Below are 17,035 nucleotides of genomic sequence, written 5' to 3'. Positions count from 1 at the left end.
AACTCAGACACAATAACACAAATTTGTTGTAATTGTTTATTGTATCCCTGATATACATTCACAGTTAAAATACCCATGTTTAGGGCCTACAATGAAATAAACAAAGCTAAAAACAGCATAAAACATGTAACACATCCCTCAAGCCTCAAAACATCAAAAAGTACTTCTGAACACCCTTTTTGATACTGAAACCCTCTTCACATTGCTCCAGGAAAGTCCCTTTTTCTAAAATGTATTAAAGAAATTAAAGACAATATAGCTTTTTTTATATTCATTAACTAACAATAATTTGCCCTGGTGGATCCATGCAGTCTATCAGTCTAGAATCTGAAAGAAATTAACTTGCTAACTAACTGCTAATTAACTTGTCATTAATTGTCAAATCAGCAATCCATGCTTCAAAGAACACATTGCCTGTGCTGCAAGCATCTAAAATGAGATCGATTTTGCTACAAATGATACTGATGGAATCAACGCAAATGTAACTTTGGCATGATAGGCTAAAAAAAACCTTGCTTTATGCTAAAACAAGGAAAGTGACTTATATGCTTTTGTTAAGTAACATGTTTTTTAACCAAAGAGAGTTCACTAGCTTGATTATGACTGACTGTTAATGACACAACAGACCCATCTGAGAATGTAAAACAAAGGCAGAGAACGCAGTCTCCATTTTTAATGTTTGCCTTGAATACAAAAAATGAATGAAATGAAAACAACACAATGTAATTTTAACATGACGATACTCTTTAAATATGTATAATATTGGTAATTTGTTTGTCAATTGTTGTGTTTTTGACCCAGTCATATTCTAAACTAAATGCTAGCTTAATACTTGTGTAAAAAGAAAAAAATACTGTTTTTGCATTTGGAAATGAATGAGAAAAATCTACGGGATTCAAGCTGAGGTAGGAAGGTACAAAAATAGTGATAATTCAGATACAATATACAGCTGATTTGTAAGCTTACAGTAAAGAAAGAGGAGAACCTGAATTCTAACCAGAGAATACTGGTGATTAGCATGCAGGTATGGCAGCGTTTTGTGGCAAATTTGTGAAATGAAACTCAGAAAAATGTCCTACTATTGTGAGGATTGAGGTAGGGTTTACTGTAGTATAGTAGGCTCCATAGTGCAGTTGACTGGAAAACACAGAAGGTTGAGTTCCCTTTAAAAGGCTAAAATATATATATCAAGATCGGTCACAGCTTTTCACGCACAAGTAACTGAATTCTTATGAAAAGAGAGGCGTATTCAGAGCAGAGTAAGATGGTAGCACCATTCTGGGGCTAGTGTTATAGGCAAATGCTGAGATAAATTCCAGGGAGTCAAATTGAAGGTGAGCTCAAAGTGAAAGTAGAAAATGGGGACGAGGGAAGGCACATCACTAATTTGTCATCAGGGAATGGATTTACTATCCCAGGAGATCTAACCACTCACAACTGAAAGAGAGACAGACAGAAAAGAATTTAGTACATAATAAACGTATTGAGAGCTATATGTTTTAAATGAATTTCCAAACATTACATTTGATAAAACCCCCAAATAAAGGCAAACAAATATAAAAAGAATGATTTTACCTTAAGTTTCTTATCTGGTGCTAATGCATCTGTACCTTAAGCAAACGGCGCTTGCCCTATGAATGATATTAAAAAGCACCATTAGGTAACAGTGCAAATAATCAAGAAAATATATTCATTATAAATTAATATTAAATGTTTCATGAATTAAAACAATCTAAAAACATATCTAGGGAGCATAAATAAATACAAAATGACTTGATCCAGAAATTAGATACACATTCGCTTGGGCTTATTCCTCTCATAAATCAATTTTCTGACCAAGACATTTTCATTTACTCATTTATTACATATTAATTCTCCATTCTCTTTTTAGCCAATTTCAGGGGAGTATTTTTGTTAAACCAGCTTTCCGATTATCACCATCTTTACTGAAACAGTGAAGTAAGCTTTTGCACCGCATTGTTAAAGCATTAATCCATTACCTGACCCGATGACTCCTCATCATCCTCAGGGGCTGGGATGATCCTGCCATTCATGGGGGACACACCCAGAACCTTGGGCTTCTTTTCTATTTTGGGAGCTCCCTCCAAAACAACAACTATGAAGTCTCGTTTGGATTCAGAGACAGGGTCTTCCAAAGCATCAGGTACACTTGATGTTTCAACTGTGGTAACTGCCTCTGCCACTACTGCACTCACTGCATCTGGTTCAACCACAATTTCTGTAACTTCCACAACTGCACTTTCTGCAGTCATCTCTGAACATGCTGCTGCCTTCATTTCCTCAACTGCTGGTGCCTCCTCAACTATGGAAATGGCTGGAGCCTCTTCTGTTACTGGGGCTACAGGTGTTTCCTCAGGTGCAGGGGAAGGAACTGCCTCTTCGTTTGCTACAACAGGTTGAGTTTCTTCAGCCACAGCAACAGGAGGTTCTTCTGTTACCAAAGAAACTGGTGCCACATCTGCTTCTAGGGAAACAGGAGTCTCTTCTGTCATCGGGGCAACAGATACCTCCTCTGCTTTTGGGGATACCACCTCTTCTATTACAGGGGATACTGGTGCCTCCTCCACAACTAGTGCTTCATCTGCTCCTGGGGAAACTGGTGCCTCTTCCACTATTGGTGCTTTTTCTGCTAAAGGGGCAACTGGAGCCTCTTCTACCACAGGTGCAAACAGTGTCTCCTCTGTAACTGGTGCTTCTTCTGCCACTTGGGCAACAGATACCCCCTCTGCAACTGAGGAATCTGGTGCTTCTATTACTGGGGCATCTTCAATCAAAGGGGCAAATGGTGCCTCTTCTGCAACTGGGGGAAAAGATACCTCCTCTACAATTAGGGAAACTGGTGCTTCTTCCATCACTGGGGCAGCAGATACCTCCTCTGCAACTGAGGAAACTTGAGCCTCTTCTGTTACAGAGGCAATAGGTAACTCTTCTGGGGAAACGGGTGAATCAACTGGTGCCTCCTCTTCTACTGATGCTTCTTCTGCTACTAGAAAAACTGGTGATTCCTCCATCACTGGGGCAATGAGTGCCACCTCTGCAGTCAGTTCACTTTCTAACTCATCTGCTGCAGGCACCTCAGTGGGCTTCTTCGGTACCGCTTCTATGGTCACTACATCCTCTGGTCCAGCAATCACTTGTTGCACTGCTACAGGTTCCACAGGAACAACATCGATCACAGAGGCAGCAGCCAGCTCAAATGTTTCCATATTTACTGGGCTGACCAAGTGTGATAGGGCCTCTGCAAAACACAACCAAGCAGCCCAATATTCATAAACTCAACCAAATCACAAATACCTAATTAAGTGGTTTTCTAACCCTATGTTTCATATCAATAATAAAGGAAGCTCTCCTCTGAAAGGAAGACTGTTAAGAATGGGCGGATAGTAATATGCTAAAAGTGATAGGTGCATTTAAATGGATCTGTTCATCTTCCTAAACACCTTCTATTGAGATCTTAAAAGAACAGTTAAAGGGTTAATTCACCCAAAAATGAAATTCTCTCATCATTTACTTACACTCATGCCATCCCAGATGTGTATGACTTTCTTCAGCAGAAAACAAATTAAGATTTTAAGAAGAATATCTATGCTCTGTTGGTCCATACAATTCAAGTGGATGATGATCAGCACTTTAAAGCTCCAAAAAGCACAGACAATCATAGTAAAAGTAATCCATATGACTATATAAATGAATGTCTCCTAAAGTGAAAATTCTGCTTTTAGGGGAGAAACTGATCAATTTTCCAGTCCTTTTCATTACGATTGAGTCCAGTCGCTATCTAAAGCACACCGAAGGGACTCGGTTCTCACCGCCTCTTGCATGACATAATCGTGTTTCATGCTAACACAAGATATGACGCAATTCAACCTGAAGTGCAGTTCGATTAGTTTACAAGAGAATGCCGTTCACAAGCTTAATTGGTTTAGCTTTCATTTGAAAATGGCAGCATGCTTACGTCTCGCAAGAGGCAGCGAGTCCCCTCGTGGACGCGCATTGGAGAGTGACCGGAAGTAAACTATTATAATGTAAAGGACTTCAAAATGTATGTTTCACACCCAATCCAATCATTTTGCTTTAGAAAGACATTCATTTAACCACTCGAGTCATACGGATTACACTGATTATGATTGTCTGAGCTTTTTGGAGCTTAAAAGCCCTGATCACCATCCACTTGCATTGTATGGACCTACAGAGTTGAGATATTCTTCTAAAAATCATCATTTGTGTTTTGCTGAAGAAAGAAAGTCACTTCTGGGATGGCATGAGGGTGAGTAAATAAGAGCGTTTACATTTTTGGGTGAACTATCCCTTTCACCCTTGTTTATAAATGACTTCTCAAAACTTCCTCCAATATTACATTGAAAAAGTAAGCAAGACAAAGTATATATTGCGTAGAGGCATGCAAATGCATAGATGGCAAGACTTACAACAGAAAAGATAGAATTAAGACCAAATTAAGAAGTCATACAGTAGTCCATCCTCTCTACAGTACAGAGAGTAAAGTGCTTTAGTAGTCAGTGCATTCACCGGTGTGTGTCTTTATAATGGGAGTGTCAGGAAATGTGAGAGAGAGTTTCTGTATGTCTAAATTTACACAGCATGCATTTGTCAGTTTCTTTATTAAGAGGCTTTACTGCCAAATATCACCAAGAAAATGGACACACCGAGTATTTTAAAATGGCAGCTTAAAAAAAAAAAAGAGGATGAACTTGTCATTTTTTACATATAATATTTCAGTTTGTAAGAGCAGAATGTTATAAGAAATGAGTAAACACAGAATATCTTTTTGATACTTATCAATAATTTTATTAAATGGCTTCAAATCCCTTCTTTTTTTATTACCATTACAATTTCCCAGGTAAACGAGCAAATTCATTAATCACACACATCCTTGAGTTCCTTGTCAGTTACTGAGTTCTCTGTCTGTTCAGCTGTACAGAGGAATATAAAGGACAAGCTAATACAGAAACACAGCTGGCCTAGTTTCTAGGGATTTAGGGCAGCAAAAGACTCAGAATAAGGGTATGAAATTTCACAATAACAATTGGCGTGTACAAACGAAGTGATATCTGGCAGAGAAGCACAGGTCAAAATGGCTTTACACATCTCTCATTTTGACAATTCCAAAAAAAATTATGTTACTGTTATTACAGAGGAATAACAACACAAATCTTAACAGAGCAGTTCATATGCAGCTTTTCTGTGTATTTGCATGCAGTTGAGACTCAGAGAGGAGGTAAGGCAGGCCAGAAGTTAAAAGTTACAGGAGGCTGGCTCAGATTTGTAAACACTGAGGTTGAGAAGATTATGAGAAACTGAGTGCAGGAAAAGAGGAGAACAGGAGCAGATAGTCTGAAGAATAGGCAGGTGTGTCTGGTGGAATGTTTGTTCACATTTCACAAAAAAGCAGCAACTTTGGATTCACAGTGGTTTCTACTGTTATCAATACTTGAAAGGTAATTCATAAAACTTGATAACTTTTAACGGCAGCTTGTCCCTCACTGATGACGTCACATCTAAATAATTGCCCTGAGCCGCTGGATAAGAATTAAATATGGAAATACCTATCCAGCCATTTAAAATAAGAGTTCTTTTTCAAAAATGTCCAGTAGACCCCAGGAATATATATGCATCAATAATATACACAAGACACTGTGTGCAAATACAGTGAGATGACATTGCTACAGCATAAAAGATCAAACCCTGCTCTAATACTCACCTATGTAACCAGAGATAGTATGATACAAAGTGTAATATACAAATCACATACACATTAGTTGAGCCAATTTTGCTTTCAGTTCCTGAAGAATCTACATGGTGGGGGAGACCTGGAGGTTTTAAACAATAAAACTAAGTAAATGATTTCTTAAAACTGTTCTAAAATATATATTAGTGTGTTATGTGTTAATCCTTGACATGAGAGTGCAACTTCAATAAAGTGAGTGACGGTGACCATTCTGCTAGGACATTTGCCGTTTAGGGGTGTTCTGTCATGTATTTTGTGTGTGTGTATATATATATGAGTGTTTGTGTACCCATGGGCCAATCAGGCTACTGTTTCAGAAGCTTCTGTTACTGCCTCCTCTTGGGGGGCTGGTGGCATACCATTGCTCTCTGGGGCAGGCCCTTCAGTTTGGATGACCGGAGATACAACAGCCTCTGCTGCGGCCTCTACTTCCTCTGCTACCTTCTTCACTTCCTCTGCCACTGCCGCCACCTCTTCTGCTGCTTCTGCAACAACCCCTGCCACCTCAGCGACCACTTCTGCAGTCTCTACAATTGTCTCAGCAACTGTTTCCACAACATTCTCCAGAGTTCCCACAGACTCGACCACTCCCAGAACGACCTCTGCTGCTGCCTCGGATTCAACAGCTACATCTTCCACCTTGGCTGCGCTCTCAGCAACTTCTACAACCTCTTCCTCCACTGCCCCACCTGCTGCCTCTTCTCCACCTTCTTCTAAACAGATCAAAAGAAAGAAAAATGTGAGTAGCAAGTTATGTTTTCAGGTTTTTGTTTGCACACACTCTTCCACCCATCGACAGGAAATCAAAGAGATATGAGGGATCTGTTACAAGTAGTGGTTGACCGATTTGTCTTTGGGTTAACTGGCAATTCCGATATCTAGAGAGCAGGGTGGCTGATGCCTGACGATGCTGATACAGATATAGCTAATTATCGAAAAATATCATATTAGATGTACACAAAATTACTGAAATAAAATTTACTGAAATTACACATTTATTTTACGTAAAATGTACTCAATTCAATTCATTGACTAACACTGTCTGTAGATTTAGGAATAGTTAAAAAATGTAATTGACAAACGGTTAATAAGAGATCAATAGGATAATAAGAGGTTATTGGTAGATGCCGATAATCTAAAAGCAGCTTAAATATTGTCCAATTAATGATCCTGGCCAATATATAGTCTTTCACTAGCTGTGAGCATTTTAATTGTCAAAATCTATTCATAATATTAATCCTATATATTTTAAAGGGATCATGACATGAGAACTAAAATTGTCCTTGATCTTCTGACATATAAGAGGTCATTGTACTATAAAAACATACAGCAAGTTTAAGAACTCAAATCTTTTTCCTCACTGTAAAAGGAGCATTTGATAAAACCAAGCTGCCAAAATGACTCGCTTTCTACTTCCTCCACATTGTGATGTCATATTTTGATATTTGGATCTGACCACCTCCACAACAACACATCCACAGCTACTTTAACTTATCAATTCTGTAGCCCATCCAGTAGTGGTGAGCAATAAGATGGTAAGTAGAGAGAGCAAGTCAGTCAAGTGCAGCGAGCCAATCAAAACGGTGGGAGTTTACTGTTAATTCTTAAAGGAGAAGCAGCGCTTAAACCGAATGTTTCTGACAGAGGGTCAGAATGAGGGTGGAAAATGATCATGTTTTACAGTATATGACTCTTTTGTCAAAAAAACTTCACTAATATTATAAGTGAATCTCAAGTAACATTAAAATAATAAAAAACATTTAAGAAATTAAAAACCTGGCTTTAAAACTGCACTAATTACCAACTAATAGTAATTATATATAATCTACATTGCCACCAGGACGGTTTCAAAAGTTTTCACACATACACAAACAACACCAGTCTTACCGTTCTTGCAGGAAAGACCCCATCAAAGGGGTGTAAAAGCAAGAAAGAAAATCTAGCTTGTTCAATATCAATCAAAAACCAATCACTGCATTCAGCATGCAAGAAATGAGGAGGAAGGGTGGATATAACAAAAAATAAACAAAAACAAAAACAACAGGGGAAACAGGTTAAAAGGACAGGTGAGGAGGTGAAGGAATACAAAGATGGTTGAGCCTTACCATCTATTTAAAGTTAACAGTACCAGCAACTCTGTACATTCCAGCAACACACAATAACAACCAATGGGGCTTTGTTGTGCATGTTTAATTGCTTGACCCAAAGAGGGATGCTTTATTTTACATGTCTTTTAACAATTTCAATTTGATTATGGCAAAAAATAAGTTACATTTTAAATAAATATTTCAATTGTGAGAAATATCAGTACAATAAATTAAAAGCAGGACTCAGAGTGTCATTAGTTCAGTAGTTCAGGAGAGAGTGATCCAAAAAGTCCTGACTGATGACTATAGGTGCCCAGCCCCGACTGTCCAAATTAGTTAACACTCTGGAAAGAGTCAGAACAAAAAGAAGATTAGAAAAGGTAGGAAAGAGATGCCTCAGATTTTTGCAATATTTTGCTTACTAAAATCTATTTTGGTGAGAGACCACTGTGTTGAATGTAACTGTAGGCACTCAGTAATTTGTTACCGATGCCATTGTAGAAAGTCAATTCACTGTTCACTGTCAGCCATGATTAAATTAATCTATGAGTGAAAGTGTCCAAGTTGCAGCTAGTTTTATGCTCCTAACATGGCTGCTCCCACGGGGGACCCTCTCCATGTAGGATAACACAGCTTTTATAAGGTCACTGATATGACTATTCTTCATCTCATGTGGGTGCTTATTATTTAATATAAACTCAGCAAAAAAAGAAATGTCCCTTTTTCAGGACACTGTATTTTAAAGATAATTTTGTACAAATCCAAATAACTTTACAGATCTTTATTGTAAAGGTTTAAACAATGAACCATTCGGTTCAATGAACCATTAACAATTAATGAACATGCACCTGTGGAACGGTTGTTAAGAAAAAAACAGCTTACAGACGGTAGGCAATTAAGGTCACAGTTATAAAAACTTAGGACACTAAAGAGACCTTTCTACTGACTCTGAAAAACACCAAAACAGTTCATCTGCGTGAACATGTCTTAGGCATGCTTCATGGAGGCATGAGGACTGCAGATGGGCCAGGGCAATAAATAGCAATTTCTGTACTGTGAGACGCCTAATGGTGTGTTCACATACAATGCAAAGAAAATTTGCACATATTTTCAGAATTTACCAGGTAGTCCAACTTCCTCACTCACTTTCCTCCATGTATGAAATTGTGTCCGCTACAACACATTTTTCATAGATTTTTCCAGATTCCTTCTGCTAATATATCAGTACGTCAGTGACATCTGGACAATCTCAATGCTGATAGGCTTTCGCGACAATGCGTCATGCGGATGTTTCGCTCGAGTTGAAAAATGTCAACTTGCGCGAAATACGCAAATGAATAGATTTTGCATGTTCAATTCATGCCATTCACGTCTATTCGCATCTTTGCATTGACTTTGTATTACGTTTATGTAATCGCGCCGTGCGAAATGCTCGCTTCGTGTTGTATGTGAACGCACCATAAGACAGCACTATAGGGAAACAGGAAGGACAGCTGATCGTTCTTGCAGTGGCAGACCATGTGTAACAACACCTGCACAGGAACGGTACATCCGAATATCAGACCTGGGGACAGGTACAGGATGGCAACAACAACTGCCCGAGTTACACCATGAAAGCACAGTCCCTCCATCAGTGCTCAGACTGTCCACAATAGGCTGAATGAGGCTGGACTGAAGGCTTGTATGCCTGCTGTAAGGCAGGTCCTTACCAGACGTCACCGGCAACAACATAGCCTATGGGTACAAACCCACCTAAGCTGGACCAGACAGGACTGACAAAAAGTGCTCTTCACTGATGAGTCATGGTTTTGGCTCACCTGGGGTGATGGTCGGACTCACGTTTATCATTGTAGGAATAAGCATTACACCAATGCCTGTACTCTGGAGCGGGATCGATTTGGAGGTGGAGGGTCTGTCATGGTCTGGGGCAGTGTGTCACAGCGTCATCGGACTGAGCTTGTTGTCATTGCAGGCAATCTCAACGCTGTGTGTGCATTACAGGAACTTGCAAGTGCCTTGGTGGAAGAGTGGAGTAACATCTCACAGCAAGAACTGGCAAATCTGCTGCAGTCCATGAGGGGAGATGCACTGCAGTACTTAATGCAGCTGGTGGCCACACCAGATACTGACTGTTACTTTTAATTTTGACCCCCTTTGTTCAGGGACACATTTTTCCATTTCTGTTAGTCACATGTCTGTGAAACTTGTTCAGTTTATGTCTTTTATATGTTCATACAAATATTAAGTTTGCCGAAAATAAAAGCAGTTGAAAGTGAGAGGATGTTTATTTTTTTGCTGAGTTTATATGTTTTAAAATTACTATTAATTTAGGAGTAAAACTTTTTAAATTAGGAAAACTTACTGATTGCACCTTTAACTGCATCAATATGCAATTTGTTTTTACAATGGTTATATTGTTAGTGAACATTTTAGCAGGCAAGTCTTTCTGGACTGTATAGAGTTAAAACAGGACAACAGTTGAAGTCAGGAAAAAGAGGGATTTGAGAGAAAATGAGTGTGCTCTTGGGTGTAGACAGATATAATAGGTGGTTAATTTAAAAGGAGTGTGATATGTGTCAAAGTACGTGGCACCCAGTTCTAATTAACAGGCTTTCTGACAAATAGGATTAGAGGATCAGGTGGGTTAGAAGGGCAATATCAATAACATGAATAAACAAATGCATCAATTCATATAAATACTTAATCCATAAATGAGCTTCAAGCGTATTTAGCACAGAGAGGAATCTTCACAAAACCAATGTTACCAATGTTCTAAGGCTCTATGTAAACAAGCCTTTGGGATTTCACATTGAGGTTTTCCTACATTGTAGCTGTAACATATTCTACCAACACCTGCCCATGATAGATCTTTCAAAGAACCTCAATAAAACTTCAGGATTAAACTGACACTACTTGATATTTATAAAGTAAATATTAATTAGATCAGACATAAACATTGTGCTGAGAATGTAATTTTTGCAGTGATCAGCCAGTAAGGTTACATGTGAGGAGACATTGTGGAATGAAAGATAGGGGAAAGGCCTGTGTAACAATATATCTGGGTCTCGATGTCCATTCCATTCTTAAATCCCAAGATCAATCTTTTACTATATGTGGCAATCCTTTATAATGCAATTAAGCCACTCGCATGTGGAACCAAATCTCACGCTATGCGACAAAAATGTCTATGATTAGCCACTTGCTACAAAATGTTCAGATTTCACTCCCCAGCTAGTGTAGAATTAGAACAGAGTTCCTTTCACTGCGTGTTGACAGTAAACATGGATCCATGTCCATGTCATTTTTTATGGTCAGTTGTTGATTTAAAAAAAGAAAAGAAAAAAAGAAACATTTAATTCTAATCTCACATGGATGCGGTAAAGAAAATATTATTCTCTCGTTATATGCGCTTACTGGCTGATGCTGCTAGTCCAAAGAGACGGTACCGTTTAAGCACACGTTCTATATATCAATGTAAATACTTGTAAATAGCACAAATTATGCAAGTAAACAATAAAAAATGTATATATTATGCAACATATGCAATTTGAAGACATTAATAAAAAAATAAAAAAAAGCCAAAATGCAACCAATTTGATAACTTATGATATATTAGTTTAATTAATATTTTCTAATTGTACCTAGAAGGGTTGCCTAGAAAGGTTCCTTTCAAATGAAAAGCATTAGCTGAGGAAATTTCCTTTATGTGTAAGCAAAATGGACATCGTAACCGAAACATACCCATATCTATATCAATACACAGCCCTAGTAGAGGGTGTGATCATGTAGTTAATCCAACACCGTGGATGTTCAGAAATTGAGGGAATAGTATATTTCACAAAAATACTCATTTTAAACCATGCAAGTTCAAGCACAGAATTCAGTAAATAAATACCACTATAATTGGGCCAAAATTAAAACATTTCACATGACAGACAGAAATTTGACTCATTACGGAGCCCATATATGCCAATTATCTTGAAGTTTATATTAATTTGCCCAATTGAAGTCAAGATAAAGATTTTTAGTAAGCAGTCATTATGACCAAAAATGTAATCACACATGAACTTACCATCACCTTCATCCCCACCTAAAAACAACACAAAAAATTCATAAAGATTAAAACGGTGTGTCATTATCATTTGAAATCAGTCAGTGAACCCTGACGCTGCTGTATGAAGCTATTTTGCCTCTGAATAATCACTGACCCATATCAGTGGTCATAACACTTGTAACATTGCCTATTTATAGTACAAGAATGGGAAAGCACTTTATACAGGTGTCATTTAGATAAGACTGCAATTTGGCTTACATGCAGTGTTAGAGGAAGTAGTATATGACACCAATTATTTAATGTGTTTGAAGTGGATTTGGCAGGACTGTGGCAGTGTACTAAAAGGGGAACTTTCAGCTGTCTGACACTAATGCACTGACTACAATAGGAACGTGAGTGTGTGTATCCTCAGAGGTCTGGCCAAATGTCCTCTGCATACCGTCACACACCAGCGTGTCTTTTGTTGTGGTTGTAACTATGCTGGAAGGCCAGCAATTAATATTTCTGTGGCATTATTAGAACAACATACACTCACCTTCCTGACACCACTGATGCCTTAGATTTTCTAGATGCCTGTATCTTCACCTTTAAATTACATTAAACCTGACTAGCATGAGTACTCTTTCTGTAACAAGGTAAATGATGTCCCCTCACGCAAACAAGAAATGTTGAACAGGTCATCCAAAAATGCTGTCTGAATCCTAAGAGTGATTAAGTTACAATACTGAAAGCAAAATCTGTATAGATGCTCAGTGGAATGGGACAACAGATCAGACTTACTCTTGGGAGGCCATGGTTTGGGCTTCCACTCCGACTTGGGGCGAGCATGAATTTCAGAAATACGGTCAGAAAAACGGTCATGGTCTGTTGCCACTGTCCTGTAAACCTGTCATAGAAGTTGATCAAAATATTCATTAATTCAAGTAAATGGTCTGAAATCACAATACAATCAACATCAACACAAAGCATCCATGTGAAATTTAATAAGACTTTGGGATTTGATGGGACTTACATATGCTATGGAACCTGCAAAAGCCCCACCACAGAGGATGGCATAAAGCAAATTATCGCCAGAGCCACCAGGAACTGATGACATAAGCCTCCGGGGAACAACTACCAAGAGAATAGAATTATTAGAAAAAAAATTGCTTTTGATTTACTGCACATTTAGGTTATGTGTATCACTAAACATTATTGTTTTAAAGGGGTCATGACATGAGAAACCAAATTTGCCTTGATCTTTTGGTATATAAGAGGTCTTTGTATCATTAAAACGTCCTGCAAGTTTAATATTTTAAGACGTCCTCCCCATTCTAAACGAATCATTTATTTAATCAAGCTCAAAATACAGCTCGTTCTGGATTCATGGTTAGAAGTGACGTGTCGGTTAGAAGTGACGTACCAGCGTTTGCATATGACTGCCTCCAGCACAAGATAACTACGATTTAAGCGCAAGACAACTACGCTCATTTCAGTATCGCCGTGCGCCTCACAAGTGTTCAGTCGATGGACAGCGAGCTCTGACAGAGACTACTTGTGCACAGGAAAATTACGATGCCACACAGATGTGCTGTTCCTGGCTGTGGTCAAACAAAACCTCTGAATAAGCTGCCGAAAGATCCAGACGTCAGGGAAAAATGGATGCAGTTTATTTTTTGCGGACGTTCCAGTCACGGCAGTGTTAACTTAAGCGTTTGTTCTGTACATTTTAAGGATGACTGTTTTGAGAACAAATCTCAATATGATGCTGGCTTTGCCAGAAAACTGTTGCTCAAAGATAAGTCCGTGCCGACTATTCTGGGAACAACGACGACGCAAACTGTAAGTAATCTATTTTAAACTTTAAACTACTTTTTAAAGCGCAATTTCATTCATTATGAATAATCACAGTGTTTTTACTTAGTTTACTTGCATACTGTTCTGGCTGGGGGCGTCAATAATTGATACATAGGCACTGACGTTAGCCAATCATAACAGTGGGCGTTAACACTGAAGTCTTAAATGGAAAACGCCCCCAAAACAGACTGTTTGAATCAGAGGATGAGAAACAGGGTGGGAAAAGGTCATAAATCACTAGATTTTAAAAGTTTTTCTTAAAAAAAAATATATTAATACTATAATTGCACCTAAGGGAACATAATAATACAATAAAAAAAAACATGTCATGACCCCTTTAAAATGATAACAGGATTTCTTTCTCTTTTTGACTTTGTTGTTACAAATGGTTTTTGTCCCCCTGGAACCTTTAAAGTGACATAAAGATTGATACCAAAGTCAACCAGGGGAGGTCCTGAGCTGCTTTCAGCCCAGTAAATCATTACCTGATTGGATTCTGGACAATGGTTTTAGGTAACTATAAATATGCTCATATGCATCATTCACCTAGATACTTACCCACATAATTCCTGCCTTTCCATGACTCAGGATTATGGTGGAGACTAAGTGAATAGCATTTTTACATGTCACTGGTTGTGAAATCCGATATTTCAACATATCTAATATTTTCAGCATTATATCCTCATAACTTGCATTAAAAACGACAGCACTTATATTCGCATATGCATTTATTCTATATAATCAAGAACGAGTGCATTGAGTTCCACGTTCTCGTGTTTGCGTCTATACATTTCGACCACTGCCACACGTTCACAACCACGTGATCGAGTTGAATGTGGACGCATACTCGTATGACGCCTCACAACACTGAAGGTCACAAATCAAGTTCACTACGAATACTGTTACACCATAATGTCAATGATCACATTTCGATTCTCTATTACGCAAATTCGCGTTTCATAATCCATTTAGTGACGTAGGAATCATTCGCTGGTAGAAACATTAATAAAATTATTATATGGGGGATTGAGTCGACCTAACTCTGCACATTGTTTTAAATGCACATGCTGCAAATGTTTTCGGTAATAAACGTATGTATTAAAATATTAGTACAAGATTGCATTGCCCAACATGACTACATTCTTGTGGTTGGTGAGAGGCTCAGGTTTGTCAGATCTGTACATTGTGTTCCCTGCGAATAACACCACGAACATGTGTCGATATAGCCTAGTTGGCATGTAATCTCTGACTGGCACTTTGACTAGCCTGGTGATTACTTTAGGCCATTTTAACGTGTGAAGCACGAATGGCTCCAACATTGAAACTGACCTTCATGTCACCTTAACCCTAAACTATACTCTCCGTCTTCCTTAAAAAAATTAAAAAATAAATAAGTGACAGTGTACATTTTTTGTTAACATTACAGTACATGTCCAGCTCAAGCACATTTTAGCACATTTAGATTAGTGAATTATCAATAGATTATCAAACAGATCGCGCGACACAACAACACAACAGATGCACCATTGCAATAATATGATAAGCCAGGTATGACTTTACGAAAAGGAATCCTGTATCAGTTATTCTACAGATAAGAAGTCCCTCACCATCTCTGTAGAGGGGTGCCCGGTTCAGAGACTGTCGTACCAAAGGCCCACACCTCTGCCAGGCCGCTTTGCACGCAAACATTGTCCAAACGACCACGGGAGAAAGCTGCGTGCTACTGCAAGTGAGACTCAATTAATGTATGTGGAGATAGTTGAGGTGGGAGGAGTGCTGCAGGAGAGAAGAGGAGGAGAAAACGCTCAACTCACAAAGAATTAATAATTGTTCTATCCTCCTCCCCCTAAGAGTCCCGGACACGCCCCCCTCATGCAGCGTAGTGACTGAATTTTCTATTCTATCGTATTTGGGTCAACAACCTCGAGTGCCTTATTACTTTTAAAAAACGGTCATCATATACGTCATCATACGTCTTGTGTACTGTTTACATCATATAGTAAACAGTACACAAGAATAACTGTCAGCTATGGGTGCTGTGGAGTGACACAAATATAACTTCCCTGAAGAGATCAGGGGCATGTTATCGACATTTGCTCTATGAACAACACTTTTTAAATAAAAGACAATGTTTTCAAAACCCATGGTCTGTTTGGAATACAATCCCTTGAAATATTTTTTGGGTGAATTCTATTAATGTGCAATTATAAGATTGAAAAACTTCCAATTAAACTCTACATTTTATCAACAAGCACTTGCTGCTTGGAGTCTCATACACAAACACAACTTTTCTCCCCAAAGATTGTTTTTCTGGAATAACGGCAATATTGTGTATAGGAATACATCTTTATTTTTTCAAAATTGTTTTGAGAATGGATTGTTATTAGTGAGTCAGTTCTTCAATAATGAAGGGACTTTATTAGAGTTTGCAGACTTTATCTCAAAATACAAAATAGCTACCTATTAAATTAGAAGAATTCAGTGTGGTTAAACAGGCTACACCTGCTGGGGTGGGTATGCTTTTTAGAAATGGTGTCTATATGTCTGCTCTCTCTGTCTGTCCTCCCAGACCTGAAAATATGCCAGCTGGTTTGATTTGCTTTTCCATGTTAAAATCTAACAATTATAAAATTAGATCCTCATTTCTGAAAGAAAATATCTCTACTACTCCTGTTATATTCTATTGGAACAATCTCTTTAATAATGTAAACTGGACACAAGATTGGTCCTTGCCCCAAACATTCCTCCTTACAAATATGGTTAAGGATATCTCATATTCACAGAGTCTATCCTACCAAGCAATTTTTACAAAAATGTAAAAGTGATATTGAAATAAATTTCTCTTTCTGCGAAAGTTCCACTGAAACTATTTTTCATATGTTTTGGTCCTGCCAAAATACACAGTGTTTCTGGAATGATGTTGAGAGATTCATTGCTGATAATATCTTTAAAAAATGATCTTATCCTATAAGTATGTGATTTTAGGTTATTATATTAAGGACCATTACTCAAAGGATGCTGGTTTCTTTATAAATGTTATTTTATTTTTATGTAAATTTCATATCCATAAATGTAAATTCACAAATGGCAAACCCAACTTTACAGTGCTGAAGAAGGAGATCAAAACGTGCATAGATATAATGTCAAAATCTACAAATAGTAAAGCAATTAAAATAACTGCAATATATTCTTTATTGAACATTTTTATACAGAAAGTATTTATGTATGCTTATTCAACAATATATAGATATGTACATTCTCTGATTGTATTTTTCTTTCTTTTACTCTATT

At 37.9% G+C, this 17,035-nt stretch overlaps 1 protein-coding gene across 2 annotated transcripts; it reads right to left on the bottom strand.

Annotated features, from left to right (window-relative positions):
• Positions 1 to 29: 29 nt before the first annotated feature.
• On the bottom strand, positions 30 to 15,551 carry mgarpa (mitochondria localized glutamic acid rich protein a). Of its 2 annotated transcripts, none has more exons than XM_052149639.1 (8): positions 15,352 to 15,551; positions 12,921 to 13,021; positions 12,689 to 12,794; positions 11,927 to 11,944; positions 6,127 to 6,477; positions 2,001 to 3,259; positions 1,576 to 1,631; positions 30 to 1,437 (listed from the first exon to the last, which is right to left on the bottom strand). In XM_052149639.1, the coding sequence occupies exons 1-7, from the start codon at positions 15,431 to 15,433 to the stop codon at positions 1,596 to 1,598; spliced, it is 1,953 nt and encodes a 650-aa protein (XP_052005599.1). In that variant the 5' UTR covers positions 15,434 to 15,551; the 3' UTR covers positions 30 to 1,437; positions 1,576 to 1,595. The 2 variants fall into 2 exon arrangements, with proteins under 2 accessions (XP_052005599.1, XP_052005598.1); XM_052149638.1 differs by having other exon boundaries at positions 6,127 to 6,480; positions 15,352 to 15,549.
• Between the last annotated feature and the right edge of the window lie 1,484 nt (positions 15,552 to 17,035).

This window comes from Xyrauchen texanus, chromosome 19 (assembly GCF_025860055.1).
Source record: "Xyrauchen texanus isolate HMW12.3.18 chromosome 19, RBS_HiC_50CHRs, whole genome shotgun sequence".
Lineage (NCBI taxonomy): Eukaryota > Metazoa > Chordata > Actinopteri > Cypriniformes > Catostomidae > Xyrauchen > Xyrauchen texanus.
This window is presented reverse-complemented; position numbering and strand designations above follow the sequence as displayed.